Genomic DNA, 17,507 nt, shown 5'->3' with positions numbered 1-17,507 from the left:
TTACAGTACCTTTACTATACTCGGTATGTGTGGCAGGTGCAATCTACCAAGTTTCGTAGACCCCAACCATCACTCGACGTGCTTTTCTGTGCCACACTCAAGTGCGCTATTGACCCTAAAAGGATGTGTGACTTTGGCAACTGCCAAGCAGCAGAGCTCAAGTGCGCCTTAGCATAAACGATGTAGGCGTTTAATGCTTTTCTTTTTGTTTTTGGAAATTTTTGGGGCACATATTTGAGTGTAAATTTACTACATGATGATGCAACAGGGTGTTTCTAATAAACCGGCGTTTTTAAAAATGAAATTGCGAGCCTTTTCTAAATGAAAGCTTCGTTGGAAAAATCAATCATTTTCGTTATTCATGCAAAAAATGGCATTCATGTTGCGGCCCCTGCTGGTCCTGCAATGGTAATTAACTTAATTTTCTCAAACCCTTTTGATGGTCTCGGGATCTGTCTTACGAATACGTCTACGGCATTCGCGTTAAGTTTTATTTATATTGCCTTTTACGTTACCAATGAAAGAAAATCTAATTATATCCAACCTTTACTTTGATGCTGCCAAATGATATATCCAAAACGACGTTTATCACGATTGTCGAATTTAGTGCGCAAAAGTGATGATTGATGTTACTTTGAGTCATCTGACTGAACGAAAGTATCGTACAATTCTTAGCCCATAGAAAGTTGGTAACAATGGCTCTACAGCACTTGCCTTGAGGCAAAAAGTTTTCAACATAATTTTTGAAAAATATGAGTAATTTATGACACTACTCTAAAATCCGCTGTCGCTTCTTAAAGATGCATTTGCTTCTCGCAAATCACGTGCTGGCTTTTGAATACTCAGATGCAGAAATTTTGTTCACTAACAGGCCGTTGAGAAAAGAATGCACCTCTTTCAAAACTTTTTCAATAAGTATTCATTTCCCCTACTCTCCCTAATACCCATGTTGTTGCGTTGCGCTCGGATTCTCAACTTTTTTGAATGGTTTTCGCTTTCGAAATTCGTAATGTAAGGTTGTTTCTAAATGTGCGCAGCCCCTGGGAAATATTAAATATTGAGATATAAAATTTAGAACGCCCTAATTAAGTGAGATTGCGTATTAGAACCTCTATACAAATTTTGAACTGGCACAGTGCAATTGCTCATCAGAGATTTGCTTACTGAAGTGCAACATAAATTAAAAAGCAAAACGTTCAATTTGTAACTTTATTCGTAACTGGAATTAAAAATTCGATGAGGGGTATTCATGAACAATAGGTAATATTTTTATTTTTATATTTATAACAGTTTAAAAATATATTTATATTTTAATCACCCTTTAGTTGTGCATTTTAAGTGTTGGTGGTTTCAGGAGCGTGGCTGCGAAGTGTATAGTAATTCAAGGTCATTTAAAGCGCATTACACAGAGTTTGTCTCAGTGTAGCTTTAGATTTATAAGTATTACCAACTATTAATCCCAGTCTCTCAACTTGTATACAACTGCAATAACACTACAATTTCTTCCCCCTCTTTTAACAGACTTTCCCAATCCGGTAAAGAACTGCACCGCCTATAACGCCACGGCCAACTCCATTCAAATCCAGTGCATCGCCGGCTATGATGGTGGCATACCACAGCACTTCCACGTCCAAATCAAAGACGAGCTTACCAATCAAATACTGTACAACACATCCTACAAGTATGCTGAGTTTACCGTGAAGCGGCTGCCCAGCGATTCAGTCTTTGTCATACGCATTACCGCAGTGAACGCACAAGGACCCAGCAAATCGGCATTTCGTGTGCGCGGGCGTACCCTGTCCGCTCCACTCTTGCGCACGGCTTCTTCTACAGCGGTATTGGTACAACTCACCCCACTACTGGGTGCACTTTTAGGCATAGTCGGCACAGTGGTGTTGATTGCCATCTGTATAGTCATCTTTCTACGCGTGCGTCCGAAGACAACGCGACGTCCTAATGGCGATACAACCACAACGGAGGCGGATAAGGGTAGCGCTGAGCCGCTATCACGCAATATGGGCAGTCATTCTAGTCTGGAAGATAAAAATCCCGATGTGGTGCCACAGGAAACGAATAGCGAAGATGAATTTCATTTGGAGGAGAAGGCGTTCGATCGTTTGAATATCGAGTCGCAACGCATTCTCTATACGCCACCGACGCGGATTAATACGGCATCACCGCCACCGCCATCGTTGTCTCCAACATTTGGCAAGCAGGTGAGTACAAAGCAAAGCACTGAAATGGGAAAGTGTAGTTGGGGAAAGCAAATATGTTTAAGTATGTAAATGCCAGTTCAATATTGCTCCATTAAGCCCACAAAAAACTACTCCAATAGCTGTCAGCTATGCTTAATCAGCATTTAATAAAAGTAATTGAACAAATTCACACATACACATACACGCACACAAACAGCCTTTAAGTACAGTATATGCTCAAATCTTAAATCTCAATATCTACAAACTTACTCCTATACATGCACTAGGGTACCCTACTTTTGGGGTTTTAGCTAATTAGTTTTGTTGTCAACAAACTTTGGCAAATGCTTTGAGAAAAGACTCTCACCCTTACCGCATTCAGCACTGAGCTAAAGTTTTCGATCATCAACCAAGCAAGTTGTCTAAGAAAATGGCTTTTCGGTAACACTTCAACGCCTTAAAGTATGTGTACACAGTTCTTGTCTAATCTGATTCAACAATCTTATAAATGGCCTACAAAAAGGGCGCCGACCGCATGTCTGTAACAGCAAAAAGTTTTGTGAAAGTTTGCAGGCACTTAAGCGCTCACAAAGAAAACATAAAATGCCCGAGGCATACTTGTGTGTGTGGGTTTAAATAGGTGCAAAGTAGGGGAAGCTCATATATACATATATGTGTAGAATGGAATATGGAAAATATTAAAATAAATGCGGTTTATTGGCGTTGCGTGCTGAATTTGTGAATGTCAATGAAACGATCTCAAAAACCGTTCGGTTTTTAAGTAAACATTGGTGGCATTAAATATCTAATTCTCGTATTTTTGCTTTGTGAGCTCTAGTTGGTTAAATAAAACAACAAATTATGACCAGGCACTGCCAAGGCTGTCTGAAGATGCTTTCTAATTGAGATCGAAATATCGGAAAATACTTTTCTATTCTATCCTAACTCTTTCTTTTCTTGTACTTCTCTGCTTGACCATCTACCCTTTTACTTTCCACAGCTTGGAATACATTGCGCTTTTTAGCCTTTGTGTATTAGGAGTTACCAATCTCGGTGCTTCTTGGCTCACCTTTTCCAAATTTCAAGTATATTTCAATACTTTTATTTCGATAGTGATATTTTATATAATGCGACCATATTTTCACTATTTGAATATTTGAATTTTGGTGAATTTTTTCTAGGAAACGATTCATACCCGTATAATTTCATAGAAATAATTTTCATAAAATCTGAAAATCTAAGAGAGTCGGAATAACAAAAAATATGGCAAAAAAATATTACCTTTTCTCCACCCTGATTTTAGGTTTTCAAAAGTTTCCGCTAATATGAACAAAATCCATAAGCACCTAATTTATACTTGTCTAACGCTTTGTTGCACACTCTACTCTTAGACTATTCCTAATAAAGGGTCATATATAAACTACTTTCAAGCTTGCTACATATCTTTCATTAAAATCGCATATCCGACTCCCTCTCAAAGCCAAGCCCGCTACTATCCGTAATTTCATTTATCCTCTTTATTATGAAATACGTTTAAATGTTACATAGCCATGAAGGGGTTTTCTCGTTTATATACACCGTATATTTTATAAACTATCATTAGTGTGGAACATCTACCACTGTCCTTCTCATTGGCAGCGTTTTCAGCAATCGCAACTCAGCAGCTTTTGAGTACTCTGCGTCAGCTTTGGTCCACTCGTAATACACTTAATTTCCAAAGTTGTCCATTATATTATTAAAATCGAAAACTACAAATTTCTACTTCATCAACATTTTCATCATAATACTTACTGGCTAGCAGGAGTAGTTGTATCACTCTTATAATTGTGCAGCAGAGCGTATGTGTGCGTGTATGCTATGTGCGGCTTCATTAAGACTTGTTAATTTGTTATTGGTTTTCATTTCCTATTTTACTTTTATAGCCATCAAAATTGATTTCCTATTTTGTAGCATTTTTCGCTCACTGTCTTTCTGCTGTCATTACTTTTCTCGTCATCCTCTTTTTCTGTGGCACATCCTGTAGAGTGGGTTCTGTTCTTACTTTAATGGTGTGCCAGTTTTTAATGACAAAGTGGAAGTGGCTGTTAAACAAGATACTCATGCAACTTTCTCACTTTATAGAATGAAATCGACGCACTCGCACTCACACACAGAAAACATATTATTAGCTTCGTTATTTAATAAGAAACTGTCGTCGAAAGGCGTACCTCTCAGCAGTTGCCTGCCTATTGTCGCCTCATTTGTTGCTCATGCCGTCATTTATTTCACAAAACTCACTGTGGTTATTACTATTTCTTCTTTTTTTTTTGCTACTGTTGTTACATGATAGCACTTAACGTGAAGTGTGTCTTTGGCAGAATAAAAGCGTGTCAGAGCGGAAGCGAGTTAAGAGAACGCCCATGTACACGCGCAAAAGTCCACGCTGTGCGGCCATAAGTCATTCATGTAGATGTTGTTGTATTTATTGCCATTGTTGCTGTTGTTGTTAGTTATTGTTTTTGTCGTCATTTTTGATGGCAGTATTGCTTAAATGCGACGCAGGAAATGCGTGCTTGAACGCCTATCCTGAGGCTACGTAATTGCTCCTTTAGCTTGGGGGAGCGGTTGAAAAAAGCACCCACGAGCCACAAAAACATGACAGTAATGCAAGCGAACAAAAGCGCTCCAGTTACGCACGCGAACGATGACGCATAGACGCATGCACACTCATATTTTCACATATTCACGTTCTTACCCGGCCTCTGATTCGATATTAACTACTATTTATAGATTCATTTGTATTTGTGAACGTGTTTATGTGTTTGTCCTTCCGCCTGTACATACATATATATGGAGGTATCTCAATGTGAGTCAAGCGCTGCGCCGCCTTGAAGATACTCTAAATTTTTTTGCAGTTAACTGCGATTCTGTGCTACTGATTATGGTGACCTGTTATCGAATACATATAAAGATTCCATACCCACAAGTACACACACACTGAATGTAATATATACGAGTACAAGTATGTATATGTATTTATTATGTGTATATAATATATGAATGCATGAACTCATTTGTCAGGGTTCAATTTTGATGACAATATCTACATGAACACATCAGCATACATACATGCACACAACTGTGCTAGTGTGTCAACGCCATTGTTTCTGTCATTCAAGTAATTTTGTGGCGAACCCTTAATGAACAATCCTTGGCAAGATATGACACACTTTAGAGAATTTTCATTGTTTGCTCAAAATAAGGACGGAACAAAAACAAATGCACATCCCCATGTACTGATATCTATGGGCACATCTTTGCTATACATGCATACAAGCATACCATATAACAAATTGGTCGATATTCCTCATTTTCCTCCTTGTTTAAGCTTAATTAAAGTGCCTTAATTGCGATTAATTCGCTGTCAGTTACTCTCTGTTTCATAACAATGTTGCCACTCGTGTGAGTAGCTCATTATTACACGTCCCCAAGCAAAAATGTTTAGGTGGATTTGCTAATACTTCTTTGTCTTCTAGCCGTGCAAAGCACCCTGCTGTCGATTTTACAATGCAATTATAATAATTTATATACATCTTGGCTAGTTAGGTAAATTGGGAGGAAAGATTTATCTCTTGTAGGTCATGAAAGCGATTACGCAATTTCAAATTGTTTCCCAAGTGTGGCTCTCTTGTGGTATTTTGCTTACTTTGCCAATACATACGGGAATTTGATTAATTTGGGTTGAGAATATCAATAGAAGAATTTTACGTTCCATTCTGAAGTACTCCTCCAACTTTTGACGTGCTGATATTTATACTGAAAATAATACTCATACTTATATTCATATTTATACTAATACTCGTACTTATACTGATACTCATTCTTATACTCTTAGTCATACTCATGCTCATATCCATACTCATACTCATACTCATACTCATACTCATATTCATATTCATACTCAATATTCATACATACTCACACTCATATTTATACTCATACTCGTACTCATGCTACTACCCATACTCATCGTCATACTTGAACTCATAGTCAAAACTCATATTTATACTCATGTTCATTGTCATACTCATTTCATACTTATACTCGTACTCACATGCATACTCATTCTCATACTCATAATCGAACTCGTGCCTTCAGCAATACTCATACTCATACTCATATTTATACTTATACTCGTACCTATACTCATTATTATACTCGTGCTCACACTGCTACTTTTTCTAATACTCCTACAACGGCTTATATTCATACTCCTACTCATTCCCACAGTCATACTTATCTTCACAACCCATACTCATGCTTATTAGAAAAATTCAAGAAACCAGTTTTTGTTTTTTGGTTCTTTCATAGTGCCCTTTTATACTCTCAGGCTTTCTCTCGTTTGACTAGTAGCAAATTTCATGCAATATTTATTTTTATGAAAGAAAGAAACTGCTTATGCTAAAAATGATATGTGCATTAATTTATTGATATTCCGCGAAAAGCAATTTTGTTCTGGCTAGAAGAGGTGCAAGCAAATAGCAAAGTAAAGTTCAGATGTGGGCGTTGAATAGTTGATAGATTTAAGAGTTTCTAATAAAAAAAAATTGCTTCCATATATTTCTAAATAACACCAGAAACTAAAGGTAGTTTTCACACTGCTTATATGTGACTTATTTTGGCTTAAATGTAGAGATCAACAATGAAAGTCATAAAAACTTCCTCGCAAATTTATCCATTTCTGAAAATCGAAAGGCAATTTACAAACAAAACTGTTTGCACACTGAAACATTCTACATGTTCATATGCTTCAACGACATCTTCAAGAAAACATTTTCAGAGAAGCTGCAACGCACCCATATGGCGAATGTTGAGAGGAAGGAATTGTAAGTAAATATCCTTAAGAAAACACCTGCACGTATGCCACTGGTAGACTATTTTCCTCCTGCTCTTTCTTGTGTTGGCATTCATTTGACATTTGACTTCTGTTCGCTGGTATTTGCTATTGTTTGCAATGCCATTCAAATGTGGTGCTTACTCAAACTTGACATCGTAAGAGAAGCGCGCGGGCCGAAGCTCTACATATTTATGTACATATTCGTGAATGCATACCGTACCATGTATGCACAAGTGTGTGACCTTTATGAGTCGATAGAACGTGACAACGATTTTTATATTGCGACATTGCAAGAAGCAAAACAAAAAATGAGAAATAAAAAAATCATACGATACACTTGAGCACAGCTGAAATACGCGCAAATACACTCAATCGATTTTATGTAGATATAGCAAAATTTATTGGGGAATATAGTTTGGGAATACGTGAAAGCATTTATATATTTACAATGTGCTAGAAAGTGTGTCTGCTAGAAAGCATTGCTGGATAAAAACTGAAAACAAACACTTTGCATACTAGCAAATATTACTTATACGCCATGGCGGGAAATGACAAGACTCCAACCCACCTCATCGTGAATTATTGCGCATATGAAAAGTGTCACGCTGGAGTTAGCTAAGAAATTTGCTTCAAATAAAAATGAATAAAAAACGAAAACTTCATACCAAGCTGACATTCTTCGTTTCCAAAATGGAGAAAATATGTTCGTACGTTCGTATATTTCTTATGGCTAATACACTTGTCACAAAGCCTTCCCAACGTTCTGCTGCCAACTTTTATGTGCAAATGTTGCCATTCGTTTACACTCAAAGAAAGTGTGAAACTGTGGACTGCCAGGTGCGCACACAGCAGTTTGGCAAATAAATTGGCGTATATGTGTAGAAAGCAAAAATAACAACAAATAGCAAGAAGAACGGAAATGTGACTGTATTGGCATGAAGTTGCGTTTAAGTCGTCGATGTGTAAGCGCATAGCAATTTATTTAACATTGCCGAATACCAGCCAAAACGAGAAACTCACTAGTGAAATGCACAATGAACAGCACAAGAACATCAAGAGCTTTGACATAAAAAACAGAAATAAACTAAGCAATTCACAAAAACCACCTGCAACATGTGCCCAACTAAGCATTAAAGAGACAGACGAAAGGTGGAACAAAAAGTGTAGAAATGGAACGAATTGAACAAAAAATATAAAAATAATGTTGCAAGACAAACGTAGCAGCTTAAAATATGTAAAGGCGACGTAAAAAGCATGAGCCATGAAACAACTACAAAAACTAATACATAGAAATATATGTTAAATTGACAGGTGACACAGCAAGCGTTGAATAGCGCCAAGAAGAGAACTAAGTGACACATGCGACGAGCACGCAAGGACCCACAAAGAAAAATAGTAGAAGCATCAGCCATTCGACGTTCACCACTCAAAATGTAAACGATGAAATTGGGCAATGTTGCATGCGATATAAAAAGTAATGAAATAAAAGTTCAGTGGAAATAAAAAAAGCAACTGCGCGGAATGTGGCCTAGCACTAACACTAAGAAAGTTGAGTATATGAACACTTTTTGATTTGGATTTTTAGTTGTTGTTGGTTACGCTGTCGCACCGACTGCCCGCTGTCTGTTTGCATGTTCAGGTAATAAATTTATTTACGAATGGAGTATTGCAAACAAACTAATAAAAGTGTCAATGCAAAGAATTCAATTTAGTTATGAAGAGCAGCTACAAATACCCATGTACTCGTACAGGGTCGTTCAAGTAAAATTTTTTTCTTGCATTAGTATTCTATTTGGCGGATGTTAGGGGGAATCAGTGAGCCAGCAACAGTGAAACTAAGAAGTTGTTTACTTCTTTTTTAGATGGTGAGAAAAATAAAGAAGATAGATTGAAAGAAGAAAAGAGGAAGAATTTGAAAAGTGAGGATCTACTACTAAAAATTAAACCTTTAAGATAAATATACAAATAGGGATAAAAATAGAGATACAGATGGAGATAGAGATAAGGATAGAGATACAGATGGAGATAGAGATACAGATGGAGATAGAGATAGGGATAGAGATATAGATAGAGATAGAGATAGAGATAGAGATAGAGATAGCGATAGAGATAGAGATAGAGATAGAGATAGAGATAGAGATAGAGATAGAGATAGAGATAGAGATAGAGATAGAGATAAAGATAGAGATAGAGATAGAGATAGAGATAGAGATAGAGATAGAGATAGAGATAGAGATAGAGATAGAGATAGAGATAGAGATAGAGATAGAGATAGAGATAGAGATAGAGCAAGAGATAGAGATAGAGATAGAGATAGAGATAGAGATAAAGAAAATTTTAACCACTATCCCCAAGTTTAAAAAATTACACTGAAAATGGCGTCTTCAGGTAAATTGACTTCGGCAGTAGGATTTAGGTTCCTTCAGTGGTCTGAAAAATAAAAACGAAAAACAAATTTTTAACGCCTTTGATATTTTCTGTAAGGGAAGTCCTAAAACAAAGTTCATGCAACTAAGACCTACCCAATTCAAGGTTAGAGAAACAACATTAGATGCGAAATCATCGAGATATGCCTAAAGAATACAGTAAACTCCACTCAACCCACTACATATGTACGTCAACAGACAGCCAAGTTTAAAAATATTTAAAAACGAAACTCGAAATTGAAGTACCCTGTTCATGTGCATTGCTATACATTTATATGTACGTAAGATAACAAAGTTAGTGTGAATGTATAAATGATTGAATGGATAAAGTATTTTTATAGCGAACTTTGGAAAATTGGCAAAATTTGTTTGAAGACATACTAAAGAAACATTTGCAGCAATTGCAGAAAATGTCTGACTTTTGTATGTGTACGACCATACTTGCACCAAAATCGAAACTGAAGAGTAAAATAAAGAATTTTTCGCAGACAAAAGTTAGATCATAAAAACAGTTAAAGCAGTCAGGAATGCAGTTGCCATAAAGTTGAAGTATTGGAAAAGTGAAACGGAACCAATTCTATTGAGTTTGGAGTTACTGCGATGGGTGGGTAGGTAAACACTGGGAGGTGGGGAGGAGTAAAAAAATATTTATTTAGAAACTGCGTGCAATATTTGTATTACTTCCACTACATTTTATATGATTAATAAGTGGCCGCACACAGAATAGGTTAGTGCAAAACTACTACTGGTTGTTCCAGGTGCGTTATTCTTTGAGAGCATAAAATATCATGCTATGAAAAAGGTTTGTTTTGCTTGCGACCAAAGGCCAATCTCCGATTGCATTTTTGGCTAAAAAAAAAATGTTTCATAAAAAACCAACATTTTCTCAAAAGTGGCATAGATATGTAGGTGCTTCCGATTGTAGGCTAACATCAAGGCGTATGTAACAAATTTGAGGAGAACCTCGGTAGAACACTTGGAAAAATTTTTTGCACCATTTACTTATGTATATTTCGTCCTTTTATTCCTGTATGGAAGATAGGATCTCTAAAAATTGTTTTCACTTGTACCGATTTTGAGCTAGTAGTTTAACTTCACTAAATGTTCTGCTCGTCTTTTTCATCTCCGCCTCAATAGTCCTTCTACAAGTGTTAGACGGTCTTCCTCTGCGCCGGATGCCATGCGGGTTCCATTCAACTGCAGTTCTGGTGACCTAGTTGTTAGGACAAGTGAGTGGCCAAGCGAGTTCCATTTCCATAAGCATGTATGCGTACCATTCCTAGTTACATATAAAGTGTATAGAATGTTTTATTCCTTTTCAAAAATTACTTTACCAGTGGCACATTTTGGACCCTATTGGATGATCATATCAACCTAAGCCATTCACAATTTCCCAAAATTACGAGTTTCTGTTCCCACTATTTTTGTAGTTGATTTTAATAATTTTTATTAAATTAAAGGGATTTTAGTAAATTATTGATTGTCGAGTTACGAATATCAGTTGGTTTCGAATTTCCAATTTTCTTTATTTTATTACTTTTAATATTCCGAAAGCATGTTTATTTAGAATGAAATGGTTAATGTAATGTTAATTTATAGTGCTATTCAAAATAGTTTAGGTATAGCGTTTTTTTCAGGAAAAAACGAAAATCTACATGTAAACAAATATAAAAAATAAATGTTAACTCATTTACCTCGAAACTGCTTGTCCCCGCAAGATGGTAAGAAAAAACTAGTAGTCATAGAATCACTTAAACACATTCAGCCAACATTCAGATAAGTGCCAGAAGGTCCTTAGGGTAATTTCTTTTAGAAAATTGCATTGGCATAGTAATCTTCCACTTTATACTAGGAGTTGAGGGTATTTCGATATCTAGACTTCACACGACAGAAGAATATGTTCACTTCTTATCATTGCATTAAATACTTTTAATGGATACATTAAATGTCCGTTTTCGACGACTTGTAGCCTCACAGTTACACCTACGCTCTTTGTAAAGTGTTCATCGCGCGCTTAAGCCAAATTATGCTGTTCAACGATGAAATCCAGTTGTGCCTTATTATCCATTATGCGTCAGTAAGCACAATTGTCGTATTTGCGCTGAAGAGCAGACGAAGCCATTGAAGAACAGGCATTAACTCCATTCAAAATGGCCGTTTGGTGCAGCCAATAGACTGGAGAAATCACCAGCTCATATTTCTTCAATGACGAGATCATCGCGCCAAGATAAACGAATTTTTGATGCCGGAAATAGACTACCCTCTCTTTAATTTTTCCGAAAAGACTTGCCATTGAACTGTGACCGCTGTTAAAACAAATGTCTGCTTATAAATTAACTCGTTCTAGAAAGTATCTGCATATTTTTCAAATGCATGCTATCTACCAACCCTTTTTTCACTTTTTCATCTTTATTTCATTTCATACTTACTTTTATGTTACTTTTTCACTAACAATATTTCTTTTTTAACAATATGAGAATCACCACATTTATTATTTATCCCAATTCATTTCCAATGTCCATTCAAACCCTCCCCCCCTCTCTTCAAACCAGTATGCTATGAAAAGCGTCCCAAGACGAATTAACTTTACTGGCCAACTCATGCTCGCATGTCAAGAGGGTGTGGATTCGGCTCGTTAAGACTAAGAGGAACTTAACTTCTACATAAACATAAAAGCAAAAAAAAAAAAAAAAACACACACTATAAGGGCTCATATACTAATAGGACTATGAATAAGTTCGTGCGGTTTTTTTCGAAATTTGAAACTTTATTGACGTAAAATGGTTACAAATTTAATATTCAAAATATTGTCCATCGCTTACTACTACTTTTTCCCATCTTTCTGGCAATTCACGGATTCCCTTTGTGAAAAATTCGGTCGGTTTTGCCGCAATCCACGAATCGATCAATTTTTTGACTTCATCGTAATTACGGAAGTGCTGGTCAGCCAGGCCATGTTGCATCGATCGGAAGAGATAGTAATCGGATGGCGCAAGGTCTGGACTATACGGCGGGTGGGGTAGGACATCCCATTTGAGCGTTTCTAAGTATGTTTTGACCACTTGTGCAACATGTGGCCGAGCATTGTCATGTTGCAAAATAACTTTGTCGTGTCTATCGGCGTATTGCGGCCGTTTTTCTCGCAGTGCTCGGCTCAAACGCATCAATTGTCGTCGGTAGTCATCCCCCGTAATCGTTTCATTCGGTTTCAGTAGCTCATAATACACAACACCCAGCTGGTCCCACCAGATACACAGCATAACCTTCAGGCCATGAATATTCTGCGCCGACGTCGATGTTGAAGCATGGCCAGGGTATCCATACGTTGCCCGACGTTTTGGATTGTCGTAATGGACCCACTTTTCATCGCCAGTCACAATTCGATGCAAAAAACCCTTTCTTTTGTGCCGTTGAAGCAGTTGTTCGCATGCCATAAAACGGCGTTCAACGTCTCTTGGCTTCAATTCATACGGCACCCAATGGCCTACCTTTCGGATCATTCCCATGGCTTTTAAACGTTTGGAAATGGTTGATTGATCAACTCCCAAAGTTTTTGCAACCTCTTCTTGCGTTTGAGCCGGATCTTGATCGAGCAATTCCTCCAATTCGGTATCCATGAACTTTGGCGGCGCACCCTCGCGTTCTTCGTCTTCCAAGCCAAAATCACCACTTTTAAAGCGTGCAAACCACTTCTGGCACGTTCGCTCAGATAGAGCATGCTCACCATAAACTTCCACCAAGATACGATGACTTTCGGCTGCTTTTTTCTTCATATTAAAATAATGAAGAAGAATTCCCCGCAAAAACACATTATTTGGCACGAAATTCGACATTTTCAAGTGTGGTAAAAATATTGTTGTTTACGCTTCAAATAAAAAACTTATACTGACGTTTGTGCCTTACGACAGTAGCTCTCCAATGAATGTTTGGAAATGTGGATCGATGGAATAATAATCAAGTTACGCCATCTGTTGTAAAACCGCACGAACTTATTCATAGTCCTATTACATTTATAGAGGTACGTAATAGTAGGTTATGAGGGCCACTTTGCATAATTTAGTATTAATACTGTTACACATGTCTGCTAGTGGTAGGTGTATGTGTGCACCAATCAACAAAGTACTTGCACATATATACGAAAATACAGGTATACGCTTTTGTTGCACGCGTATGCCCCAGAGATGTGAGTTTAATATTATATTATGTTATGAAAGGCAGTGATGAGTGACCAACAGGGCGTATGAGTAATAAGCAGCAACCCCTTGGCGAATTGTGGGAGGATGGCTGCTACATGTTAAATTTGCTTTTAATATTTTTTAAGTGCAAATGCTAAGTGAAGCATGAAAAGGTTGCTCCAACAAGGAGATATAAGAAACTATTTGCTCTGCATTAGCAGCAGAAGAAAAAAAGCAAGAACGGCGAACGTTTGTGGGACATGAAAACAGCTGTTGCTTAATTTGAAGACCCTCTCTGGGAAATGCTTAAAATGCTGCTGAAGGTCCTCTCTGGGAAATGCTTAAATATTTAATGATGGTCATTCCACGTGTATACAATTTCGTATGAATAAATGTACTGCATATTTTAGAAGCACTTAAAAATTATTTCCCATACATATTTTTCACATTGATTCATAATATTCACCCTTTCACTTTTTACTTTCTCTACTTGCAGTATGGCGAACTTTCGCTCACCACCAACCCCGCCTTCAGCCTCTACAATACGCCACAACGCGCGCCCGCCGCCCAAAGGCCCGTCTACACTGCACCACCGCCACTACTCTCCACACGCACACCACCCAACATCTATACACGCATACCCGGTCGCTCTTACCTGCCAGCCTACGAAACGCGCACCTCCCCCACCTCACCATACGGTTCGACAACCACCTGCACTATTCCATTATTGAGCGGTCAATCGAACGGTTCTTTGCAAACGAATAGCAGCACTTTGGGCAGCAGTTCTGGTGGTGGCATCGGTGCCGGTGGCGGCAGTCTCACTAGCAACGCCAGCAGTGGCGTACATTGTAATACATTACCACATCCAGGCGCTTTACAACATCACGCCTCAGCGGCAGCGGCAGCCGCAGCAGTTGCGTCAATGACAACAAATGGCATACCCACGGCGCTCACCTCATCGATGACATCGGGGAATATTAGTCTTGCTGCAACACAATCGCTGCTTACCTCACCGCGTGCGCACAATGCTGCTGCCGCCGCCGTAGGTGCGCTATCGCTGAGTAGCATGGGGATGGGCATGGGTGTGGGCGTGGGATCTACGCAAATGTCGACGGCCACAACGACGGCAAGCGGCGCTCCGCTGCTCAATTCATCGTCTGCGTTGCTGGGTAGTGGCAATTACGAGACTGTGGGCTCCTGAGAATTACCGAAAGATGACATTAAATGTCAGTTTGTATGCATTGGAGGTAGTAGCACGTGTACAAGCAACGCGGAGCGCACCACAATCGTCTAGTGTGACGGTGGTGCCCACATAGGAAGCGAGTGGAGAACGAAGAGGCATATATGCCGATGTTGGGGCATCGTGTAAATTAACTGTAATTTAAATATTTAACAACTAAGCAACAAAAAGTTAATTTTGTGAGAACAGAAAAGTGAATGTGAGTTTTTTGACTGAGTTGAAACCTTACATTTTTTAGTGAAAATAAGTTATATTTTGAAGCTAGAAAAATGTGCAGCAATTTTTTCTATGAGAAATATGAGCCAAGCACTTGGTTTTGGGTGAACTCGAATTGACACTTTTTACCTCAATTGCCTTTTTATTGCAGTTCTTCATGTATTTTTAACAAATTTAACAAAAAAGTGCGTGTATCGTAGTAAACATAACAGTAGTGAAACTTTCAAGGCAGGCAAAGAAAGAAGGAGAGACCCGAGAGAGAATTAGAGAGAGAGAAAGAAAGAATCTATATCTAAATAAATTCACAACATTTGCAGAGAATACAAATAGACAAAATTTACAAAAAACGGAGAAGGTTCGACCGGTGTAGGTATACGCCGGACACAAACCGTGGCAACAACGCGCACTACTCCGAGCGTTTATCACCCGCACAAACGCAGCGATTCCAGGACCGCAGCGACGGCACAAATTACCGCAAGGCAATACAAATAAATCCGACGCCGGAATGGATAGCACTTTATAGTACGCACAAGTACTAGCCAGGAAACGGAAATAAGCGCCAAAAAGTAGGCACCAAAAACAAAACGCCAAAAAAATTGGGACCCCAAACAAGGCTCCAAGGAAATATAACGCCAAAAAGTAGGCGCCAAAAATATATTTCCTACAAGTTTGCACCAACAAATAAGCGCCAAAAGGTAGGCAGTGTTATTTCTCACTAGAAATTCGCAACCACAAGGAAAAATAGCCTAAAGTGTATCTAAGATATATATTAGGTATAGCTCTTTCTCTCATTTTCCTTAATATTATATCTTTTTTCTCTCTCGCGGAACCATCGACACCTAAGAAGTTTCACTTCAAAAAGTGCAACACAATTTTATTTCGCACTTTGGCGCTCCAATAAGATTTCTCCCAAGCGCACATATAAACGACTATACATATAATTTTAGTACAATCGTCTGTGGAAATTTCTAATTTATAAGACAATTTTGCAAGTGAATAAAAAAATTATAAGACTTCCAATAAAATAAATAGTTAAGAACTGGTAGAACTATTACGTGTTGTATGAATGTATTGTACAATAATTCGTATGCGATAAACAAAGGGTGTGCTGAGATTTTCCAATAAAAGATATGCATGAAGTTGTACGCCACTTTCTTTGGATCCTGATTTGCAGTTGGCACAAGGAAAAAGGAAGCAAACGATGTGGCAAACGATTGACATGCGATGCTGCTCTAAGCATTTCAGCATAAGACCCGCATATGTCAAAGAGAGAAGTGAAGAAAAGAGTGCATTAATGTATTTAAATTGATAAATTAGACGTGTAGTAGGAATTAGTAAGAAATTTACTTTAAGACTAACTTAGTTAACCACACAGGTCTATCTGATTTCAGCTTGAGGGAGTAAATTTGAAACAAAAAAACACAAAAATTCAGATTTTGATCAATACTTTTTTTATTATAATTTAACACTTTATCATTATTTGTCAATACTAAGAGATTATGTCGCTGCAGAAATTTCTATTTTCTTACATTTTGTTTTCTAAAGTTACCCAAATAATTTAAAAATTAGATATTTATAGTATCAGTGTAGTAAAAATGTATAAATAATTGGGTAAGGCTTTCTCAAGTGGGCCTCAAAATTACCAAAGTGAATATTTTGCGATGAAATTCAGCCAGGACTGAGTTCTATCAACCAGAAACACTCTCAGAAAATTTTGTTGTAAAATTCTAAATAGTTTTTTTTTATTAACTATCGAAGTTTTTTGCAGCGCTTGAATAATTATCACATTTCTCGTAAAGTAAGTATCCGATTACAACGATTTTTCAACTGCACTCTGATACAGGATGATATTTTCCAAAAACGTTATTTTTGTTCCGAAACTTGATGTTTTGTTGTTGTAAATATTTTTTTTTAATAAACAATTAAAAATTTAACTAATTTCTGCGCCTCTGGGATGAAAATTTTTGAAGGATATTAACGTAATAAACATCTGTGCATTTATGTATGGAAAAAAATGCGTGCAATTCGAAAAGGATTAATTACAATTAATTTTTTTGTGCCAGAATGCGCGCTTCGACTTACGCGGACACGCACGAACACACAAACGGCGACTCGCGGGCGGCTTGCGAAAAACCGTGTTTCGGACACGTCTCAACGCGATATGCTTCCGTAAGATCAGTTTTGCCGACATTGTCATTAGTTGTGTCTAGTCTCCTTCCGACTGCTGTAGTGATGTATTTCGGTGATAATAAAAACTCGCGTACGTTAATGTGTACAAAACTAAGTATAGACTAATATAATGCCACATGCGAATCGTTGTTGTAACGCTTTCGGAAAACAAAACCATAGTCGTGTTTACACACATCTAGTCCGAATAAG

At 37.7% G+C, this 17,507-nt stretch overlaps 1 protein-coding gene across 1 annotated transcript in view; it reads left to right on the top strand.

Annotated features, from left to right (window-relative positions):
• The window catches only part of LOC128868860 (nephrin), a 265,318-nt gene extending 248,178 nt beyond the window's left edge, over nucleotides 1–17,140 (top strand). Inside the window, exons 13-14 of the mRNA XM_054111405.1 lie at nucleotides 1,522–2,216; nucleotides 14,169–17,140. Coding sequence (XP_053967380.1) covers nucleotides 1,522–2,216; nucleotides 14,169–14,873 — 1,400 coding nt within the window. The 3' untranslated portion in view covers nucleotides 14,874–17,140. The remainder of the gene's footprint in view (nucleotides 1–1,521; nucleotides 2,217–14,168) is intronic.
• The last annotated feature ends 367 nt before the right edge of the window (nucleotides 17,141–17,507 follow it).

Source organism: Anastrepha ludens, chromosome 6, assembly GCF_028408465.1.
Source record: "Anastrepha ludens isolate Willacy chromosome 6, idAnaLude1.1, whole genome shotgun sequence".
In the NCBI taxonomy this organism is placed as follows: domain Eukaryota; kingdom Metazoa; phylum Arthropoda; class Insecta; order Diptera; family Tephritidae; genus Anastrepha; species Anastrepha ludens.
This window is presented reverse-complemented; position numbering and strand designations above follow the sequence as displayed.